Source organism: Callionymus lyra, chromosome 9 (genome assembly GCF_982586985.1).
Source record: "Callionymus lyra chromosome 9, fCalLyr1.hap1.1, whole genome shotgun sequence".
Taxonomy (NCBI): Eukaryota; Metazoa; Chordata; class Actinopteri; order Syngnathiformes; family Callionymidae; genus Callionymus; species Callionymus lyra.
In genome coordinates this window covers 26297622-26320772 of record NC_141826.1, presented here as the reverse complement: position 1 = coordinate 26320772, position 23151 = coordinate 26297622, and the positions used below count along the sequence as shown (strand labels likewise).

General features: G+C 40.8%; 1 protein-coding gene across 1 annotated transcript in view; it reads left to right on the top strand.

The window, feature by feature from the left end:
- The window catches only part of kdrl (kinase insert domain receptor like), a 66592-nt gene that overhangs the window by 6049 nt on the left and 37392 nt on the right, over positions 1 to 23151 (top strand). Inside the window, exons 3-13 of the mRNA XM_087799845.1 lie at positions 5870 to 5960; positions 8767 to 8987; positions 9656 to 9780; positions 10921 to 11083; positions 11708 to 11844; positions 11905 to 12076; positions 12148 to 12268; positions 13670 to 13836; positions 15437 to 15593; positions 17671 to 17782; positions 19618 to 19726. Coding sequence (XP_087655971.1) covers positions 5870 to 5960; positions 8767 to 8987; positions 9656 to 9780; positions 10921 to 11083; positions 11708 to 11844; positions 11905 to 12076; positions 12148 to 12268; positions 13670 to 13836; positions 15437 to 15593; positions 17671 to 17782; positions 19618 to 19726 — 1575 coding nt within the window. The remainder of the gene's footprint in view (positions 1 to 5869; positions 5961 to 8766; positions 8988 to 9655; positions 9781 to 10920; positions 11084 to 11707; positions 11845 to 11904; positions 12077 to 12147; positions 12269 to 13669; positions 13837 to 15436; positions 15594 to 17670; positions 17783 to 19617; positions 19727 to 23151) is intronic.

Genomic DNA, 23151 nt, shown 5'->3' with positions numbered 1-23151 from the left:
TCTCTTATAACGCTCAGTCTCGCGGGACTTGCATCGGTTTCCCGCCAAACTGAGCGACATCAGAGAGGAGCCGCCGGCGCGTCGTGATATCACTGAATCAATAATAAATCCTTGTACACGTACACATAACACTTTATAAATGACGCTAACAACTTAGCTCGTTAGCATACGGTGAAGACGGACAGGTTTGTTTGGAAGTTCACGATCTTATAAGAAAACAACTGAGACGAGATGAAAAGTTCTTACAATATGTTGCTTTAACAAAGGAGGTTGAAAGAGACGAGTGACTGGATCACTAGTGTTTGACTAGATCATAAGTTAGTATTACTTCTGTGTATATACTGAGCCAAGACGTGTCACCATAGCAACCGAGCCTAACAAGCTGCGCCGCACAGTTCACAGACGGACGGAGACGTAAACAACAACGAGACATAGAAGTACAAATTAATAACTTTACAGAACATGACACTGATTGATCGAAGTTCACATTTAAGAAATACTGGATTTATACAATAAAAAAATTATAATTATCGCACATTTTTACGATATGCATATCACACGTGACAATAACCTGATAGTGATATTTTTACGATATAACCTGCAGCCCTAATCATTACCAGATTTAGAGGCAGAAACCTCGAGCAAAACCAGACTCGGTGTGAACCATGTTCAGCCTGGATTCTTCTTATTGTCTATAATTTAATTGATGAACTGAAAATAATGTCTAAATGTTTATTCAACGTATATTTGTTTATGTGTATTTAGTGTTTATGGAACTCGTTTTGACTTTATATTTATGATGAAAACAAACAAACAATCCTTGTAAATTCTAAAACATTGTGTGGTTGATTTATCTTGATCACTGATCTCATCCAATCACTGCTCAGCTCTTGCTTCAATAACATCATGTTGCCCATGAGCAAGACCCTGAACCGTCGTTTCACTCTGACAACCGTCGATCATTCAAAAGAGTGAACTCTGGTGTCGATACTTTCACGTTTCTAAAACAAACACCATTCTTGTGCGACTGTTGTGCTGCCGCTCCATTGTCCCGAGTTCAGCCCATTGTTCGGCCGTAACTCACTTTTTTTGTTGCTTTCTTTCGACATCTTTCATTGTCGGTGATTCACGAGATTCCAAGGTTGAAGCGCCAGTCATCGAGCAGCATTGTTTCTCTTACCTTGACAACCGAAAAAAAAAACTATTTTAGATTTGGTTGACTTGATGAGACGGGAAACACGATGCCACGAAGAGCGCTGGGAATTCCGTGCATTATTCCTCTTACACGAAGGCTCGTGATCCTACCTTCAGTACCTCGTCCAGTCATCAGGTGCCGGAATAGAACAATAAGTTCAGAGTCGGCCAAGACTTGAGTGGGATTTCTCAACCTTTGATGATTGTATTTCCTGCTGTGATCGCGTCACTGCTTTTCACTCATGAGTTTACGATCAATTCCAGAGTAGATTCCAGTGCTGTGTCTCAAATCACATACTAGTGTACTCAAAGTTAGTATTTTTAGTGCGTAAGTGTGTCTCAATACTTAGTGTGCGAAATTTAGTGCGGCATACACACTAAATTGTCACTAAAACACCCACAAAACTGAGTATGGATCGATGGACACTAACCACCCTAAACAGCTCCATCTTAATGACGTTTTAAACGAAAGTTTCGTCATATATATATATATATACAGGTGCATTTTTCGCAGCAGTAGAAGGACGACATGTCTTCGCTGCTGATACCAGCTTAAATATCTCACCAATATTTCGATTCTCATATTTTTTCTTTATTTCTTCTTCCAAACTTGCAAAACGTGCTGCCAGCAGGTGTCGATAGTGTTCCTACAGCTGTTTGCAACCATCGTTAAATAGTAGAAGAAGAAGAAGCTGTCGCGTCATTTCCTGTTAGTGTGTAGCAGCAGAGTTTGATTTGAGACATACTATCTGTGGAGGATTAGTTACTAGTTAGTACGTACACTATCCTGATGATACTAACTTCTAGTATACTAAGAGAAGTATGTTTGAGACATACTATCTGTGGAGGATTAGTTACTAGTTAGTACGTACACTATCCTGATGATACTAACTTCTAGTATACTAAGAGAAGTATGTTTGAGACATACTATCTGTGGAGGATTAGTTACTAGTTAGTACGTACACTATCCTGATGATACTAACTTCTAGTATACTAAGAGAAGTATGTTTGAGAAAAATTATCTGTGGAGGATTAGTTACTAGTTAGTACGTACACTATCCTGATGCATACTAACTTCTAGTATACTAAGTGTATGATTTGAGACATACTATCTGTGGAGGATTAGTTACTAGTTAGTACGTACACTATCCTGATGCATACTAACTTCTAGTATTCTAAGTGTATGATTTGAGACACAGCACAGGTCTCAAACCTCAGACTGAATGTTTCACGTTTTCGATCTCTTGCTACATTTAAAGTTTGTTTCTGTTGCTACGAATGTAACTGTAACACCTTCATGAACCTCCTGATCGATCAAGTATTGATTTGTAAATGTTAAATATGTCTTAAGAGACCGTGAGTGACTTCAGACGACCCTTCTTTGTTTGTCTCATGTCTGTTTATGTCCCGATCGGCGCTAATGACAACCAGCTCCGGGGCTCTTTGAACACAATGAGGGAAAATTTCTGGCATTTTTGTGCTGCAGGAATGCGTGGTACAGCTGTTGCGGGGGGGCACGGGGGGCACGGGGGGCACGGGGGGGTGTCGCCTAGAGGAAACGGGTGCAGGTGGGAGTTCGGACGAGCGACGTGGGATGCAGCGACTCCAGCTGGTGTCAAGCGTGGAACTGCTGGTCACAAGACGTTCAGTTGCCGACCCGGCAGTTTCAAGAGAAAACGACTGCTTTTTGGATTTAGGATGAATTCCTGTTTCCTGGACTCGTGGTCGAGACTCGTCACCGAGACCAAGACGAGTCCAAGACCCAGATGTTTCTGATCGATACGATCTGAACAGAACATCCAAACATAAATCACAATAACTTTCTTCTGAATTCATTCATTTTCTTTACCGCTTACTCACTTATGGGGGTCGCGGGGGGGAGACTTGAGTCTATCCCAGTATCATAGGGCGAGAGGCAGGGGACACCCTGGACAGGACGCCAGTCTGTCTCAGGACACACAAAGACACACAACCATTCACACACACACTCATACCTAAGGATAATTTCCCTAAGTTCTCGATCAACCTCTGTATGTTTTTGGACTGTGGGAGGAAACCGGAGTGTCCGGAGTAAACCCACAGGAGAACATAGAAACAGAAAGGTCACAAGTTGGCTCCCTCCCGACCTGGAAGTGAACCGACAACCTTCTTGCAGTGAGACGATCATCACTGCGTCATCGTGAACCTTTGACTGAAGAACACTAGCATCGTCACCTCGACTGGTTTCATGAAGGTTGTCGAAAGTATACGAACTCAGAAAAGTATAGAAACTAAAACGTTGTATCGAGATAAGATACTCGTGTTCAAAAGTATCAATTATTCATTTTTTGAAACTACCTCAGACCTGGAACTTGTTATCACAGTTGAACTGTTTTTTATTAGTACTTAAAAAGGTTCAGTTATATTTGCACATCTTGTAAATAAGATTATTTTTGCATTTTACTTGTTATTACAATACAAACATGTTTTTTTCCCCAAACCCTGTGGGACAAATCAACAATTGTATCAATTTCAATAATAGAAAAGATTCTGCCTCAGATCGTCAAACAGAAGAGAAATCAGAGATGGTTCAAAGTCACGGAAGATTAACTTGTTACTTGAAAGTTGAAATTAAATCAATGTCGGAAATAAACTCTTTAAACTCTTTTAACGCTGTATTACAGTCGTTCTCTCCTCACGACCAGACGTGTTCGTCAGAAGCCGATGCTTCCATGATCCTCTGAGATGACTCGACTGGACTCGTTCAGCGTTAGAATTATTGGAGTCAAATCTTGAGAAATCGTGGATTCATGTTGTTATCAAAGCTGAAGAAAGTTGATTAAAGTCATAAATAAATCACAGTGTGAGACCAACTGTACTGTATCCAGAGGTTTTAAGTCCACAGTGCAGTCATTTAATAGTTGTGTTGGGTTCATTGAATGTCATTTGTAACCATTTAAAAAACATTTAAAAACAAAGTTCCCTTCGAAGTATGATCGGAGGGAGATTCAAATGTTTATCTTGATACATCTCTTTATCTATATTGAGATGTTATTTAAACCCGAAGCCGTTAAGAATTAACTTCTCCTTATTTTAAAAGATTTTATTTTTTATTCTTGCTTGAGTGGCATTGCAGGAAACTGTTATTAATGATTCCACTTGTTTCCATAATAACACAATAAAACTCTCGCTCTACAATTCCATTGAATTTATTCTCTTGCACTTCTTTGACTAGATTATGTCTGACTGAACGCACGAGGATTAACAAATCCTGGTCATGAAGGTACGAGAGCCAAGTCTCTCTTCCTCGCGCTCAACCTTACACACAATAAAACAATGATATAATACGTTGGCAGGAAACGAGTATTGAGTGAAACTACAAACACTGGCAGCTCATTCTCTGGATCACAGCTGCTCGGATTTACATCAGTGTTTTTAAACGCAGGTGTTTGTGAGCAGAGATCATTTATGATGATCAGAATTATTCGTGTCTCACCTTTTCTTCTATTGTTGTCGTCGATAAATGAAACGCACAACCTTCCCTGAGCTCAGTGTTTGTGTCATTTGAACGTTGTTTTGTTTGAGAGAAATTATTGTCTCATCATCACTTATAACGTTGATAAATACCTTAAAAGAAACGAAGATAAAATATTTGTTTTCAATGTGCATTAATGAGGAGGTGTTAGCATTAATGTATATTTTAGCATTAATGAGGATGTGTTAGCATTAATGTATATGTTAGCATTAATGTATATGATAGCATTAATGAGGATGTGTTAGCATTAATGTATATTTTAGCATTAATGAGGATGTGTTAGCATTAATGTATATGTTAGCATTAATGTATATTTTAGCATTAATGAGGATGTGTTAGCATTAATGTATATTTTAGCATTAATGAGGATGTGTTAGCATTAATGTATATGTTAGCATTAATGTATATGTTAGCATTAATGTATATGATAGCATTAATGAGGATGTGTTAGCATTAATGTATATGTTAGCATTAATGAGGATGTGTTAGCATTAATGTACATGTTACCATTAATGAGGATGTGTTAGCATTAATTTATATGTTAGCATTTATGAGGATGTGTTTGTGTTAGCATTAATGTATATGTTAGCATTAATGAGGATGGTTTAGCATTAATGTATATGTTAGCATTAATGGGGATGGTTTAGCATTAATGTATATGTTAGCATTAATGAGGATGTGTTAGCAATAATTTATATGTTAGCATTAATGAGGATGTGTTAGCATTAATTTATATGTTAGCATTAATGAGGATGTATTAGCATTAATGTATATTTTAGCATTAATGAGGATGTGTTAGCATTAATGTATATGTTACCATTAATGAGGATGTGTTAGCATTAATGTATACGTTAGCATTAATGCTAACATCCTCATTAATGCAAGTAAGTAAGTAAGTAAATTATACTTAATGCTAACATATACATTAATGCTAACATATACATTAATACTAACATATACATTAATGCTAACATATACATTAATGCTAATACGTCCTCATTTATGCTAACATATACATTTATGCTAACATATACATTAATGCTAACATATACATTAATGCTAACATATACATTAATGCTAACACATCCGTCATCAATGGATGAATTTCACAAATATTTGATGGAGTTATTGATAAACCATCTGTTGTTTCTTCTTCTTCAGGACTTTCTGAAGGACAACATGCGCCGAAGATCCTGCCTGCGAAGAAGGAGCTGGTTCTTCACGAAGGAAACACTCTTCACCTCACATGCAGGTAAACAATATCTTGTCAAATAAATGTTATTACATCATAACGACAATATTAAATTAGAGCTTTAACTATTGAGAATAGTAGCATCAACGATGGGAGAGTTTTTATCAGACTTGGATCAATTCAACTCTAGTTAAAGATCCAGATCAAAGGTTATCTCAAGTCACACATTTGTTGAACTCCTTCCTTTTATTTCAAACTATTTTTTATTCACTTTACTTTTCAAAAGGAGAGAAAAACCAACCAATCAGCGGGAGGGACAGGAAAAACATTCCTTTGAGAAGGCAGAATCCTTGAGCAGAACCAGACTCAGTGGGGAAGGAGAAAACAAAACGAGGAGAGATATTGTTTATCAATAATAAAACGTATATAATGATGTCATAGTTCAGGGCTCGGAAACTTTCATCGTATTAACCTTTATGATCGTTACCCGCTCAATTAAAACTCACTCAGAAACACAAAATCTGACCAATAATAGTAATAATAATAACAATAACAATAACAATAATAATAATGATAACAATAATAATAATAAACTGAAGCTCACACAGTTAATATTCCCATAAAATCTATCATCCAAAAACAGAAACGTTTTTTTTAATCGACCAAATGAAAACATTGGAGACACAAAAAAAGGAACTTTACATTTTCTATTGAAAGCTACTCTGGGAACCGTTAGAAATGAAAGACGTATGTAGAGAGATCAGGGTTGATTTAAATGTCAGTGGAGGAACTAACTCGACTTCTGTCCATCAAACTCTCAACGCTCCATACATCGTGTCTGATGTCCCTATAAGGGCCGACGTCGTTATCTTCTATCTTTCTTGATCATTCAATCCCAGCTGGAGCCCGTTTGACCTACAATCCTGCAGCCAAAATAAATGGTGAGCGCGACATGTTTCGAGTTCCTCCGTGATGTCATTGGGAAAGAATGGGACGGTTTGAGGAAAAGCATGTTCCCATGTGAAAACGACATTTAATCAGATGAATCCAGAACTAAAAATAAACGTCAAGAACGAGTCGAAACCTCCAGAGAGACACGAACATGTTCAAGAAACACAGAAGATGGAGGCCAGCTGTGACACTTGAGCCTTAAATAGAAGAGATTCTTCACGCGGAGCAACAAGAAAATGGTTTTCAGACATAATAATAATGTAAAAATAAATTCTTGATTATATTTAAGGAACATGAGTCGTATAGATAATAAAGAAATTATGCTTGAATATGGATCCATGTTGGTGTTTGTGGGTTTACTCCTGGTACTCCAAAAACAATCAGAGCTTGATTGAAAAAATCCAAATTTCTCAGTAGGTGTGAGTCTGTGTGTGAATGTTTGTGTGTTGTGAGATAAGATAATCATTTAGAAAAAGATTCTTCCGTATGAGTCACAGAGAATGTCTGCAGGTCTCGCTGACACATTAAAGTCATCCAAAGTTCAAACGTCACTCATTTTCTACTCTCATGTCGACTAATGTCGATTCTTTTCAGAGTAACCTGTTCTTCTTCGAGTTATAGACAAAAAAATGTTTGTTCATTTTAATGTAGCGACTGGAGCTCAGTGGTCTTCGTCCAAAAAGACACTTAAAAACATCCAAATACTGCTCGTCTGTAACATTCCTCTTGGATTGAAAGAATGAAAGAAGAATTCTCTCTGACTCGTCTGCGATATACCCCGGAGTATTTCCACTTTATATCGCTTGTTGAACTTCTGCCAGAAACAAGCTTAAATAAAGACTTTATATAGATAATTTTTTCCACAACAATTCTTGAGGCTTCAATCCAAGAAGGACGTTACAGACGAGCAGTATTAGGATGTTTTTAAGTGTCTTTTTGGACGAAGACGAAGATGGATAGATAAATAAATGGATATCTGGATGGATGGATAAATGGATGGATGGATGGATTGAAAGATGAATGCTAGATAAATAGATGGATATCTGGATGGATGGATGGATGGATGGATGGATGGATGGATGGATGGATGGATGGATGGATGGATGGATGGATGGATGGATGGATGGATGGATGGATGGATGGATTGAAAGATGAATGCTAGATAAATGGATGGATGGATGGATGGATGGATGGATGGATGGATGGATGGATGGATGGATGGATGGATGGATGGATTGAAAGATGAATGCTAGATAAATAGATGGATATCTGGATGGATGGATGGATGGATGGATGGATGGATGGATGGATGGATGGATGGATGGATGGATGGATGGATGGATGGATGGATGGATGGAAAGATGAATGCTAGATAAATGGATGGATGGATGGATGGATGGATGGATGGATGGATGGATGGATGGATGGATGGATGGATGGATTGAAAGATGAATGCTAGATAAATAGATGGATATCTGGATGGATGGATGGATGGATGGATGGATGGATGGATGGATGGATGGATGGATGGATGGATGGATGGATGGATGAATGGATTGAAAGATGAATGATAGATAAATAGATGGATGGATGGATGGATGGATGAATGGATTGAAAGATGAATGATAGATAAATAGATGGATGGATGGATGGATGGATGAATGGATTGAAAGATGAATGATAAATAAATAGATAGATATCTGGATGGATGGATGGATGGATGGATGGATGGATGGATGGATGGATGGATGGATGGATGGATCACTTTAGTGGTAAAGTCTCAGGGCTTCGCTGGGAGGAAGTCAAGGGACGGATCCAGGACGTGTTAGAGAAACGATGTCTCCTGGTTAAGGAACCATAAATGAAATGATCAGCCGTTTAAATTTCTAACCTTTATTTGACCTCCTTCTCTCAGAGGTCACGGTCGCCTGCACTGGACGTTTCCGTCCTCGCTCACCTCCAGTCGTCCACCCGAGGGCAGGACGGTGAAAGAGTGCGACACCGTCTCTCACCCCGAGACTCATTGCACCGAACTGAGCATCGCGTCGACGACGGCCAATCACAGCGGGACGTACGGCTGTCACTCCACCAGAGGAGGCCGGAGACACGTCAGCACCGTCGACGTCAGCGTCCGGGGTGAGTCCAGTGGAGGCTTCTAGTGAGCGGGACGAGCGTGGTTTGGACGGGAAGCCGTTGTCATTGATTGGTTTCCTGCTGAAGCTACCGTTTCCCCCCCGAGCGAGCGTTGGAAGAACCGCGCAAAAGAAAAAAATAGAAGGAATTTGGACGTGTTTGTCGACTGTGATCGTTTAGAGAAGAACCACATCAGACGTCTTGTTTAGTCGAAGATTTAAGGCCTCTTTGTGTTTTTTTGGAAGCGAAATATGTTCACGTTTATATGAATCGTCAAATAAAAACACACAGGAGATCTTTTATTGTTACGTCGGACTTTCGCCGGACTTTCCATGGACCAGCGTCAGCTCGGTTTACAGTTCTGCTGGTATGACTGTCTCCCCTCGTTCTGTTATCAGTGAAGATAATAGAATAATCATGGAATAATCGGGTGTGATCGCAGCTTTAATTGTTCATCGGACTGTTTATCTTGTTGTGTTTGACAAAATTACTTTATTGTTGTGTTCTCAGTTTTATCCTGATCTTTAAAGTATATACTTTATTGAATATTGTTTTGATTGTTTAAGCGCTTTGTGACCCTGGTCTAGAAAAGCGCTGTACAAATAAGAATTACTTACTTACTTACTTACATCTAACCTTTTTTTTTTTGTCTTTATCTTGTTTCCACTCAGATCTATCGCTGCCTTTCGTGGATTCCTTCCCGAACCCTCACGTTCTGCTCATCTCCAGTGACGAGACCAGCCTGGTGGTCCCTTGCAGAACCACGTCCCCCGACGTGGAGGTGGTCCTCAAAGGGGTAAGATCCCGACGAGACCTTCCACGACTGACGTTCGTGTCGCACCGATGTCACGCCCTGTTGGTCAACAACACGGCGATCCAAGGGCAGAAGGAGCCGTTCTGTCTGCTTCCTGTCGGGGCAGGAAGGAGCTCCGACCCAGAATAGATGCTCAGAATAAATCTAACGCTGTTTTCTGTTCCTGCTTCAGGAAATGCTGGATTGATTTGTTCACAGTAATTACAAAAAAAGGAAGAAACAAATGTTCCAAATGTTTCTTTATAAAGTTGAAGGTTTGATCTTGATGTAACCATAGAAATATTTAAAAGTTTATCAGAATTTTCAATTGTTGAATTTCAAATTTCAAATGTTGAAGCTTTGAAGCATTTTTTCCATTTTAATTGAATTCAATAATGTCTATAAAATGATTGACTGTATGTTTTTGTATATTGAAAGATTGATTTTATTTTTAATTATTAGATTAAAAAAAAGAATATTTTCAAACGTATTGTTGTTGTTTTTATTACAAAGTGTCACATAGATAATATTCTAATTAAAATAATTCAAAAATAAATGTTCTAAATTCAATATTTTTGCCCTTTAAATTCAATATAAAATGTTGGTATATTAGTGTCATCAGACGATACCAAACGAGTACCGAGCTACTGGATCAAACTGTCAATCAATCATTCATACGTTGTCACTTGAATAAAGTTGTATAAATAAACTCGTTAAAAACGTTTCAATGAAAAAGTCAAAGTTGCAACATTTGAACTGTTAAATTCAACAATTCAATTTTCTTTCTGATTCACTTCCAACCGTCTCTGTGTTCAAGAGGAAGTGGATCTTTATTGAATGTCAATCTGAAGCCGCTGCCATGTTTTCTTGAGGAAGTGCAGGAAGGAGTGAACTCCCAACTGTAAAGTCATCAACACGAGGAAGGGCAGGGCTCCTCCTGAACGAGCCGCGTTGGCGAGCGAAGTGTGTGTTTTGGAACGATCACGAGTACTTCGCTCCAATATCAATAGAGTCGAACGAGCTCGTCTACAACTTACTGTCGGAGAGAAACTGACCAGAACTCACGCACAATAATGGATCTTTTATATTAAAGATATGAATCTGTCGAGTGAAGACAATATTTGTTTGTTCTTTCCATGATAGCAATGGCAAAGCGACGTGGAGGAGATCCTGAAGGATGCGAGATGGGATCCGAAGGTGGGGTTCCGGATTCCCTTTGGACCCCAAACCCATTACTTCCTACTGACTTGCATCGCGCGGTGGAACGGTCAAGAGCACAAGTCTGAATTCATCCCTCGGAAATATAGTGAGTACCGTATTTTCCGGACTATAAGTGTCTCCGGAGTACAAGTCGCTCCAGCCATGAAATGCATAATAAAGAAGGAAAAAACATATATAAGTCGCACTGGAGTATAAGTCGCATTTTTTGGGGAAATTGATTTGATAAAATCCAACACCAAGAACAGCATGTGATCTTGAAAGACAATTTAAAATAAAAATAGAGGCAACAACAGAATAATGTTACGTTACATGAAGTGAGAACCTGGTATGTTAACATAACATATGAAGAGTTATTCAGAGAACTATAGCATCAATAACTAACTAGTTTACCAAACCATCCGTGTAACTGCAAATAACTCTTCATCCTCGTGTCACTTTTAAACAACTAACTAACTCCGGAGGTAGAAGATGCTTCCTCTTCTACGTGGAAATGATCAACACAGGCCTAGAGCGCCCTCTTGTGGTTTAGTGTGAAAATAACATGTGAAATGATATACCGCTAATAATGTGTTCATAATTTCACACATAAGTCGCTCCAGAGTCGCGGCCAAACTATGAAAAAAACTGCGACTTATAGTCAGGAAAATAACATAAACATTGTCCCGGTGGATCGTTTCAATGAGATTTTAATCCACGTGTCTTTTCCCAGCTAACTTCCTCAGGAACGTCAGGATCACTACCGGCAGGGTCCGGCTGATCGTCGGAGACACTCTGTTCCTCAACTGCACTGCAGAGACCAGACTGAACGGACGCTTGAACTTCACCTGGGAGTATCCCGGGGAGAAGGTTTGTGCTGCGTTCACATGTCACACGCCGGAAGATTCATGGATGTTCTCGCGTCCCCAGAAAAATCATCTTACAAACAAAACAAGAGTGAAGCATTCCGGGGGTGACGTGCTCATGAGCAATGGCTTCACCTTGACCACCATCACCATGCAGGATAAAGGATGGTACCGGTGCTACGTGGAGCTCAGCCCTACAGTCAACGGCAGCGCGAAGGCAAAAGTTCAGGTCTTCGGTGGGTGATCGACTCAAGAGTTCACTTCCTCCGCGGCTCCAGAAAAACACTCTGACTGGTTTGTTTTGCAGAGCATCCCTTCCTTCACGTCAGCCATAAATCCCACAGTACGGTGACGGTCAGAGAAGGAAGTAGAAGTGTTGTGCTGGAGCCCAAAGTCAACGCTCTTCCACGCCCGGACAAAATAGAATGGTGAGTCGTGAGTCATTGAGTCATTTACACAGAAGTTAAACAGAGTTCACGGAAACTTTCACAGACATTCTGCTGATGACATGTCGGACTTCAAGATCCGCTGTATGATCGTCAAATCAATGCACGATGTATCAGGAGCTCTGGTTCTTGCTCTCGACTACTGAGTGTGTATCTGTCCCGTTTCCGATTCATACTATTTATTCATCTTTATTTTAAAAAGCGTCAGTTTTGTAATATGGTGGTAGTATGGTGATGGTCACGATCTACACTAAAAAAAAGCAGCTGGTATTGGCAGCGGTAACATTAGGGAGGTGCCTCTGGTACTCAGCTCTGGAGCACCAGTGGAGTGAATGAATAATGTAGAGAAAAAGAAAAAAGTTACAAGTTGTTCCCTGGTTCAAGCCCAGCTCGAGACGACCGTGTCGAGAGGGAAAACTTTGGTTGGTCTTTTGTTGAGTTAATTGTGCACTTTAGTCTCGGTGAAAACATGTACTTGTTATCAGTTGTTCATTGTGTGAGTGGAAGGTCGTCGAGGCGAGCCGGGCCAGGATTTCCCTCCAGTCTTGTCTGAAGTTACTACAAAATAAATAAACGTTTGAATAATATTGACTAAAATATCTGAGCAGCACCAACGAAGATACTTCAGTACTATCGAAACATGTTGCTTTGATGCCAAGTTTCAGTAGCAACGCATCAGAACTTGGTAATGTGTGTATTTTTCTAAAGAAAAACTACTAAGATACGAAGGCAGTGAACATCAGATTGATTTGTCAATTGTTAGCGAGTTTTATTTTGCTCTGGAAATTATTCATTATTTATTTTTATGAAATAAAACAGCTTGTTTTTTTTGTTTGTTTTCAAAATGTTTTATATGTGTTATGTTTTCTTTTTGTTATAATTGATCTGATCAAGTTGGATTCGAGAAATGTATTTCTTGGGAACAGGTATTGAACAGATACAAAATATGATAGAAAAACATCATCGATAGATTTGAAATGTTTCTATTTTTCTGTTACCCAAAAGGAAGTTTCTAAATACTACTGAATAACATTAAAAATCTAGAGAAAATAAAATAAATTAAATAACAATAATTGAAATAAAATAAAATACAAAAACACGGTTGAAGTCCAATTATTATCGCTTTATTCTGGTAACAATAAATAATACACAAAACATACATGAAATAAAGTTTTCTCTGAATTTCTCTCATTGTGTTTTTATACTTTGAGGAAATATGTCACATATTTCTACTGGATCTAAACTTCAGAGACGATAATGTCAAAGTCAAGATGTAAAAGTTATGATTTCTAATTGAAAAAAATCCACTTTATCATTTATTGGTTTCACAAACATTGACTTGTCAAGTGTTTGTGGCTGATTGTGTTTGTTTTTGTTCGGAAGGTACAAGGATGGCGTCCTCATGAATCAATCCACCTGCTTCGAGATGTCCGACTTCAGCCTGACCATCAACGACCTGCAGCCCAAGCACGCCGGCGTCTACACCATCAGTCTGAGCAGCACGTCCAGGGGTCTCCACAGGAACCTGAGCTTCACGCTGGTCGTCCTCAGTGAGTGTCGTAAAACTCATAATGACTCCTGATCCGTGAATAAAGCTCTGGACTCGAGGGTTTTCTCCTCGCGGAGGTCTGCAGGTAGCAGCTCCAGTATGAGAAGAATTTGGGGGTTTGTTGATTCCAGGGCTGGATTGACGTAACCGGGGCAGCTGTTGTTGATTATTGGGGCTCTTTTGAAGGGGCTTTGGCTCAGTGTGTAAATTGCCTTCGCTTCATTCTGCACGCAGACTCCAGCCGCTCGGACCCCCCCTCTAGTCCTGAGCAGTGACTCGCATCCCCACCATGTGTGCCCCGAGAGGCTCCGTAAACAAGAAGTCCGGTGCAGTTTTAAACAGTGTCGATGCAGATAATAAATAGAACAAGAGGATTTGTTTGAAGCCTGTGATGGAGAAACTATTTTGGTCGCATGTGTTGAGCACGAGTGAATTATTGTTATTGGAAATAATCTTGATGTCATTATGGACCAGAGAGATTTATGATTTATGATTTATGGGTTGAGATCGTTCGGATCTGGTGTTAATAAGAAAACATTTTAGACACACTTCGGTCGACGATAACATTCCAGCCATTGTTGTTTTTTAACTGGATTTGTTTCAAAAGCGTTCATGAATAATCGCTTGTTCAAAATTATTCCAGCAACCTGATGACAACCTTTTACTCGTTTTACTTTGTACTCACGACTTTCAATTGTATTTGTTTATGTAACTTCTTGATTTTAATTGATTCATATTTGAACTGCTTCAATTAATTAATTAAAATCTATGATGGATGGATGGATGAATGGATTGAAAAATGGGTGGATGGAATGAAGGATGGATGGATAAATAGATAGATAACTGGATGGATGGATGGATGGATGGATGGATGGATGGATGGATGGATGGATGGATGGATGGATGGATGGATGGATGGATGGATGGATGGATGGATGGATGGATGGATGGATGGATGGATGGATGGATGGATGGATGGATGGATGGATGGATGGATGGATGGATGGATGAAATGAAGGATGGATGGATAAATAGATGGATGGATGGATGGATGGATGGATGGATGGATGGATGGATTGAAAAATGGGTGGATGGAATGAAGGATGGATGGATAAATAGATAGATAACTGGATGGATGGATGGATGGATGGATGGATGGATGGATGGATGGATGGATGGATGGATGGATGGATGGATGGATGGATGGATGGATGGATGGATGGATGGATGGATGGATGGATGGAATGAAGGATGGATGGATAAATAGATAGATAACTGGATGGATGGATCGATGGATGGATGGATGGATGGATGGATGGATGGATGGATGGATGGATGGATGGATGGATGGATGGATGGATGGATGGATGGATGGATGGATGGATGGATGGATGGATGGATGGATGATAAGGTTGATGGATAAGATAGATCACCTGAAGGTCGTGGACGAGTCCTAGCCTCAGGAAAGTGCTGCTCATTCTTTCACCTGCATCTGGTCCTTGTAGAACCTTCACCACATCTTCAGCATGTGTTCTTCACGCCTGATTCTAAAGACGTTGATCTCACATGTTGTTTCTTTCTCTCCGATGTTTGTGTCGCAGTCAAGCCGACGATATCTGAGGACGAGCTGGTCCACGTCGACGTCCAGCCGTACACGTTCCACGGACGACACAAGCTCACCTGCACGGCCTTCGGGATTCCTCAGCCCAGCATCACCTGGCAGTGGCAGCCGTGTCGCTCCGAGCCCAACCTGACAACGTGAGCTTTTATTATTATATTTACAATTCAATTCACTTCCAACTTTAATCCTCGTCATACTCGAGCTGCCGTGTTGTTCATCTGTGGTTCATCAGATCTTCAGCAGAATTTGCTTGAAAAAAACAAATCACAAAATCTTCCGCCACATATTTTCCTCTTGTGAGACAATGTGTTGTCGAGCCAAAGATTTTCCTCCTTCTGGTCTAAATGTGTCCCTTAAGTTGCTCTGAGGAACTTCAGTTGATGTTTGTCCAGAGACAGAAAGAGTTACAACCTGCAGCTCAGCTTCAAGTTTAAAGCTCCAATATGTAACATTTAAAATTAAAAAAATTAAAAAAAACCTAGTGTCAGAACAGTGTAACTGCAGCGACATGAGAAGAATTTATTATTATTGTTTCTTCTTTTATCTTCCTGGTTATGTTTTAATTTCTGGTTAGTTTACATGTAAATATTAAGTTTTATTCTTTGTCCTTTTGATCCTCGACTGAGTGATGCCTGAAGAAAACATTTGGGGAAAAAAGGTGCTTTTATATCAGGTTTAAAAAAAATAAAAAAGTATATTAATAAGCAAACTAACATTCTTTTTTTAATATAAACCTTTATTTTTGACATTTTTTAACAAACAATACGTCAAAATATGAGATTCACGTAAGAACGAACATGAATCTGGTTGAAAAAAAAAAGCTCATACAAAAAAAAGGTGGTCGTGAAACAAAATGAGTAAATGAACAATTTAACATATTTATGTTTATTTTATATCGTCATGTGATTATTTCTCTGAATGTATTATGTTTGTTTCTTTTTTACGTTTTTCCATCGCGTTTGGTCCGTTCACTGTGAAACTGTGAGGGACTCGGATCGTCCGCCGCGACACCAGAGAGTTTGTGTAAACGTAACTTATCGATAGAAAAATGGTGAACAATGAACAAACTGTCGAAGCCAGTCGTCGGTTAAGCAGTAGTTCAACATCGTAGGATCCAAGCGTTCGTCAGCGCGATCCATCTCTTCCCCCTCGATGGCTTCCAGGATCTTTTTCAAGTCTCAGACCCAGGAATCCCGGCGAGAGGATCTGGACGTTCCCTGGCCCGGAGCGTCGAGTCCATCCATCAGAACCAACGAGCCTCTGGAAGAGGAAATAGACGAGAGATTTATTCACCTCCGACTCCCCGGACCCTTGTTGTTGACGGGAGTGTAAAGTGGCTGCACATGAGCGCTGGCCGTCCCGTGAACCCGTGAGCGAGTCCAACGCCGGCGGGACGATGACAGCAGGAGACCTGCGGGTCCAGAGATTAGGACAAACAATGGGTCATTAGCTCCGGTTTATCAGGCCCTAACACCGCTCACCAGAGTGAACTTCTGAGAGTGGATCGAGCCTCAGATGCTGTGATTCGGAGATAAAAGAGGGAAGTTTGAGGCTCGAGTGAAGCCTCCGACTAATCGGGTCTGGCAGTCGGAACGGTTGCTGTGCAGTTAATGAGGGCGAGGAGCCGCTCCGGGCCCGGCGGGAGTCCAATTGTGCTCGCTGTTTGTTTTATGCCGGCCTGACCCGTGCATGGAAGCTGTCGGAGCGCGTTTAGCCAGTGGTCGTCAGAACCTGTGCAGGGAACACTCATTGATCCTGAGGTGAGCGTGGAAGTATCGGGTGTCGACGACGGGTCCGGGAGTTATCAGCGCTCCCTCGTCGAGCGCCGGGGTCTCAGGATCCACCTTATCTCCTCTGGCCAGAACGCAGCAGGGGTTTCCTGTCGGGGGTGACGTACAGACCAGCACTTCCTGTAGCTGCCGCCGCTTCCTTCTCGGCCTCTTGACCTCCTCGGCCGCGATTGTCGGCCTCGGCGGGCGGCGGAGGCTCGAAGGAAAGTAGCTGCAGGTCAAGATCTTAAGCTTCGGATATGAAGTTCAGTCAATGAGACGTGAACGTATTCGTTGAAACAGTATCTTCTGGAGCTACGATGCTAACACCACGTTTGTAGCAACAATGACTCTGAAGATATTTGTTTGAAACACAAACTGGATCATAGTTTGTGATTGTGTTTGGTGGTTTTAAAGAAAATGTCATGTTTTTCTTTGGTCCTAGATGCACGTTTGACGAGAAGAAGAAGATGGTGAAGGTTGATGATGAAGGATCCTCGCAGAACTGGATCCAGAGCATCAGCAGCCAGAGTGAAGTGTTGAAAGGAAAGAACAAGGTTTGAATCCAGTTTTAAAACTTTGGAAAATGTGAGACATTTTCCTGCCGTTCGACGATGTCTTCACTCGTCATGTGCTGCTGAACCTTAAACCAGGAGATGCCTGACCTTGTTTTCGTACCGCGGTCCAGTCACCGTTCTGTTCACGGACCGACGTCCAGATCTTAGCGTGACCAGCAAGAGCTCTGGACCGGTTACAGCCAGATGTTTGTGTATTTGATTGTGTGTCTCCTGTGTTTGTGTTTTAGCATCAGTGGAACGAGGACTCTGACACACAAGTTGTGTTTCTACTCATCTTCACTAGTCAAGAGTCACTAGTCACTCGCTGAACCTAGTTCAGCTCTTCAGACAGTAATAACCATTTGGTTTTCTTCTCTTCGGACATTTCAAGACCTTTGTCGAAATAATGTCAAAACTCTGTTATTATTAAAATCGAATTCTAGATGCAACTGGTTTATAAAATCATGTTAAATGAAAAACATCAAATAAAACTGAGGCAAATCTTAGTTACTAAAACATTAAGTACAGTTTTATTCAATGAAAATATAGATAAAATAGGGATAAAATACCAGTATTAGATAGTGTTGTATTTAAAAAAAATTAAGCCGAAAACAAACTGACATATAAGTATATAATATATATATATATATATATATATTAATGTGTGAATGATTACAATGAATGAGTGACTCGTTCTGTTACACTTTTGTACATCAACAATGTTTTATAATCAACTTAATTGTAATTGATAAAGCAGTACATTTTAACTTTTACAATGATGTATAAACATCTGAGGATCATGAGGTTAAGTTTTTAACATGTTATACAGTAACATAACAAATAGTTGTGTAATGTTAAACAATAATTCTAGATTTTCTAGATATTTTCATGTCATTTTATTTTTCACTTTACTGCTATAATTATGAAAAATTTGAACATGTGTCATGTTTTTGTTTTTTTCATTAAGATTTCTGCTTATTTATGAACTCGTACCTTTATTATGCTTCGTTCAGAGGTCAACGACAACTTGATTGATTGACAGCGACACTGAAAACCCACTAAAGACAAGGATAATGTGTCAAAGCTCAAAGAAAAGACACGAGTCTGGTTCGAACCTTCATCCATGAATGAAAGAGCAGTTTATACTTGTGTTTCATCACCGTGAGAAAGTGCTGGATCTTCATATGACTTTTATCCAGCGTTCATTTGATCGTCTGGTGGTCTCAGTGAAGCTCAGACTCGTGAGAGAACCTCCAGACGACGCTCCAGCAACAGGCGCTCGTTTGATGAGGTGCTCACGACAACACTGAGCAGACCCTGAAACCACCTGGACTTCAGCCAGTTTCATTTGATCAGACGTGGAGATGTGGTTCAGTGACGAGTGTGCTTCAGTAAAAATCACCTCCTCGGACTCGCAACCCTTGATGTTTTCAGATGTATCCTCTCGTGCACCAGACTCTCTGGAGAGAAGGATTCGAACCAGTGCTGACTCTTAACAGAGAGTCGCCTCCTCCTCATTATTCTGCTCTTTTTAGGACTTTTTACTTGAGTCTGTTAATACAAGTACGTTCACAACTTTATTGACTCGACACTCTCACAGAAACATGTTAGTGAAGCTCCAGCTGATTGGACCACAAGTTACAACATCAACCAATGGGACGCTTTCTTTGTCATAAGCTCCTCCCACTGAGTGCAGTACTGAGAGGTTTGATTGGATCTGACGTGTGTCCATCAAAACATCTGATTTGGTCATTGGAAGAAGTTATGAAATGATTCATGAGTCGAAGGATCCGTTGAGTCGAGTCGTACTTTAAATGCCTCTCGATCTCTTCCAGACCATCAGCGCCCTCGTGGTCGGAGCTGCAAATGTTTCTGGGATGTTCTCGTGCACGGCTCGGAGCGAGGAAGGAAGAAGCTCCATGACGTTTCCTTTCTATGTGGACGGTAAGAAGAAGAAGATGAAGAAAAGTATCTTCTTGTAGGTTTGTCTCAGTGTTTGAGCTTTGACTGGAGATGAGTCTACGATCAGTTCAGCTTTAGTTCAGGTGGAATAGAAGAAAAGTTCAGTTACTTTCTTCGATGATCTCACTTATTTTACCGTAATGAACTTTGAGAAGTTACGTTGAAGGTCAACTAGCATCAACTCTGGTGTCATGTAGTGAATGTTCTTCAAGACGCAGTAAGTTCCTCATCATGACCATTTTTACACGTATTACTTTATGAAGGTTCTCTAAAATCTGGGCGAACGAGAGGTTACAAGAGTCCATTATGACGTAATAATGGCTTCACTCCTCCTCCTCTGCTTTGTTTATACAACGAGGCCCTTGGAGGTGGAGACTTCCTGGATCGATGGCCCCTCAAATGAGTGATGAATACTGAGAATACTGAAACATTCCTGAAGCCTACCTCGAGGTACAGTCTCCCCAACATGTCCTGGGTCTGCCCCGGGGCCTCCTCCCATGTCCCCCCGGACTCTTATCTGGCTTCTCTGGACGTAGAGGAGCTTCAGCTTCTCCTGTGAGTCTCTCCTGAATGACTCCTCAGATTCAAGACTTCAGATCTTGTTCCTCCAGTCACAGCCTACGTTTGTGACCATAGAAGAGGGTCACGGATCCATGGAGCTGTACATTGAGAGCCTTTTGGCTCAGCTCTTTCTTCACTGAAGACAGATTCAGAGACTTGATGCCTCTGGTGAAGAACAAATGATTGTTGAAACTCCACCATCTGCACGTTTTAAACTCAACATGGCTGCACGTTACCAGAGTTTCTACTGTTGCAGTACATTTTGGGAGATGTGACTTGAGTGAGCGACGACTGTCCTGCAGGACGTTCACTTTCACGAGCGACTCACATGTGAAAACACTTTACAGCTTAATGTGGACAAAACTGAAACTCTGGTGATTGCTCCTGATGATAAGATTCCAGGGTTGAGTCAGTACTTGGGTGACTTAGGTCAGTCTGTCAAACTGAGCCTGAGAAACCTGGGTGTTGTATTTGATAAAGACATGTCTCTTGTTCAACACTGAAGAAAACTGACCAGAAACTGTTTCCTTCAACTGAGAAAAATCTCTAAACTTAGGAAAATGTTGTCACAACATGATCTGGATCTTATAATCCATGCGTTTGTTTCTTCTCGTCTGGACTATTGTAACAGTTTGTTTTCTTGTCTTAACAAGAAGGATGTGTCTCGTCTGCAGTTGATTCAGAACTCTGCAGCCAGAATTCTGACCCGCTCAAGTAGGAGAACTCACATTTCTCCGATCCTTAAAACTCTTCTCTCTTTCAGGATCAACTTTAAAATTCTGGTTCTTACTTTCAGATCTATTCATGGTCAGGCTCCTCCTTACATCACTGATCTGATCCAGCCTTACACCCCAGCTCGGGCTCTGAGGTCTGTGGATCAGAATCTACTTATGGTTCCACGCACACGACTCAGGACCAGAGGAGAGAAATCTTTTCAGGCTGTTGCTCCTAAGCTTTGGAACAATCTTCTCTCTCTTTGCTCTTGATGATCTACTGACTCCTTTAAGAAACATCTTAAGACGTTTCTATTTGTGCAGGCTTTTCCTTGAATTTCTCGAACTCCTGTGTTGTTCTCGGTATTATCTTGATCTTTGAAGTATGTACTGTTTTGAGTATTGTTTTGATTGTTAAAGCGCTTTGTGACCCTGGTCTCGAAAAGCGCTATATAAATAAATATTACTTACTTACTTACTTACTTACTTACTTACATGTGGAAACGAACCCGAGACAGGAGACGCATCCGATCTCTGGAACCCTCCGAGAGGTTTGTCGGAACCACATCTGCCTCGCAGCGACTCCACATCTGTGGAACGTCCTTCCGTCGCTCCATATCGTCCACTCGGACCGTGATATCAACGACGCTAACCACCGTAGCGCGACACGCGGAACACATGCGTTGCTCTCGCAGCGATGATGAGGAGAACACGCTGTGATGAATTGCAAGAACAAGCGAGGAATGCACGGATTGTATTGAGCAATAAAGAGACCAGAGGGGGGCATTAATTGAAAGCATGTTCCTCTGGAGCTCCAGCGCTCCGGGGCTGCAGGACAAACGTATCCCGGGCCATATGGCGCTGTAATGGCACGCGTTTAAAAACAGCAATGAATAACCGCATTCCTTCCAGTGCCAGCAGGTCAGTGACGGCTTCGACGTGAGAAACGCTTTTGCATCTGTGCAGGAACTGGTGCAGGAACTGGTGCAGGAACCGGTGCAGGAACGTGTCCCTCTGGAAAGATCAAATGTGTGGATTACGTTCTCCACGAGTGGACTAATCAACATTCCCTCGTCGGTGTCGTCAGAGAAAGAGGAAGTCAAAACCTCACTTTTCCTTGGAAACGCTTCGAAGAAGGATCTGAAACATTTGTAACGACAGCTGCGTTCTCTTCGGGATCACGGAACGCTTTGCCGAGATCAGAACAAATAAGCATCGTCTCGATCCCTGGAGCGCTGACTCAGCTTTGCTCCAATTGGACGGTTTGCAAGAGCAGCGCGAGCGACGCCGTCCGTCGACAACATGCTTTCAATTACGAGCGAAGAAACAGAACATAAACCTTCATCTGACAGTCAGCCAGTCGTGGTGAACAAATTAGTTCCGGACAGAAGGAAAGAAATAGTTTTTCTATTTTGGTTCGTGAACTAATGAACCTGTTAATCGACCCGAACCTTCACCGGGTTTATCAGATCTTTATCTAAACTCTCCTAAAATAAGACTTAATTCACTTTAATTCACTGAATTGTTAAAAGTCTTGAAATGAAAACAAATGATTTGTATAAAGTTGAACTAGTGTGTGTATGTGTGTGTGTTGTTGTGATGTGTGAGTCTATTGTATCATCAGTGTGTGTGTTGTTGTGATGTGTGACTCTATTTTATCATCAGTGTGTGTGTGTTGTTGTGATGTGTGACTCTATTGTATCATCAGTGTGTGTGTGTTGTTGTGATGTGTGACTCTATTGTATCATCAGTGTGTGTGTGTTGTTGTGATGTGTGACTCTATTGTATCATCAGTGTGTGTGTGTTGTTGTGATGTGTGACTCTATTGTATCATCAGTGTGTGTGTTGCTGTGATGTGTGACTCTATTGTATCATCAGTGTGTGTGTGTTGTTGTGATGTGTGACTCTATTGTATCATCAGTGTGTGTGTGTTGTTGTGATGTGTGACTCTATTGTATCATCAGTGTGTGTGTGTTGTTGTGATGTGTGACTCTATTGTATCATCAGTGTGTGTGTGTGTGTTGTTGTGATGTGTGAGTCTATTGTATCATCAGTGTGTGTGTGTTGTTGTGATGTGTGACTCTATTGTATCATCAGTGTGTGTGTGTTGTTGTGATGTGTGACTCTATTGTA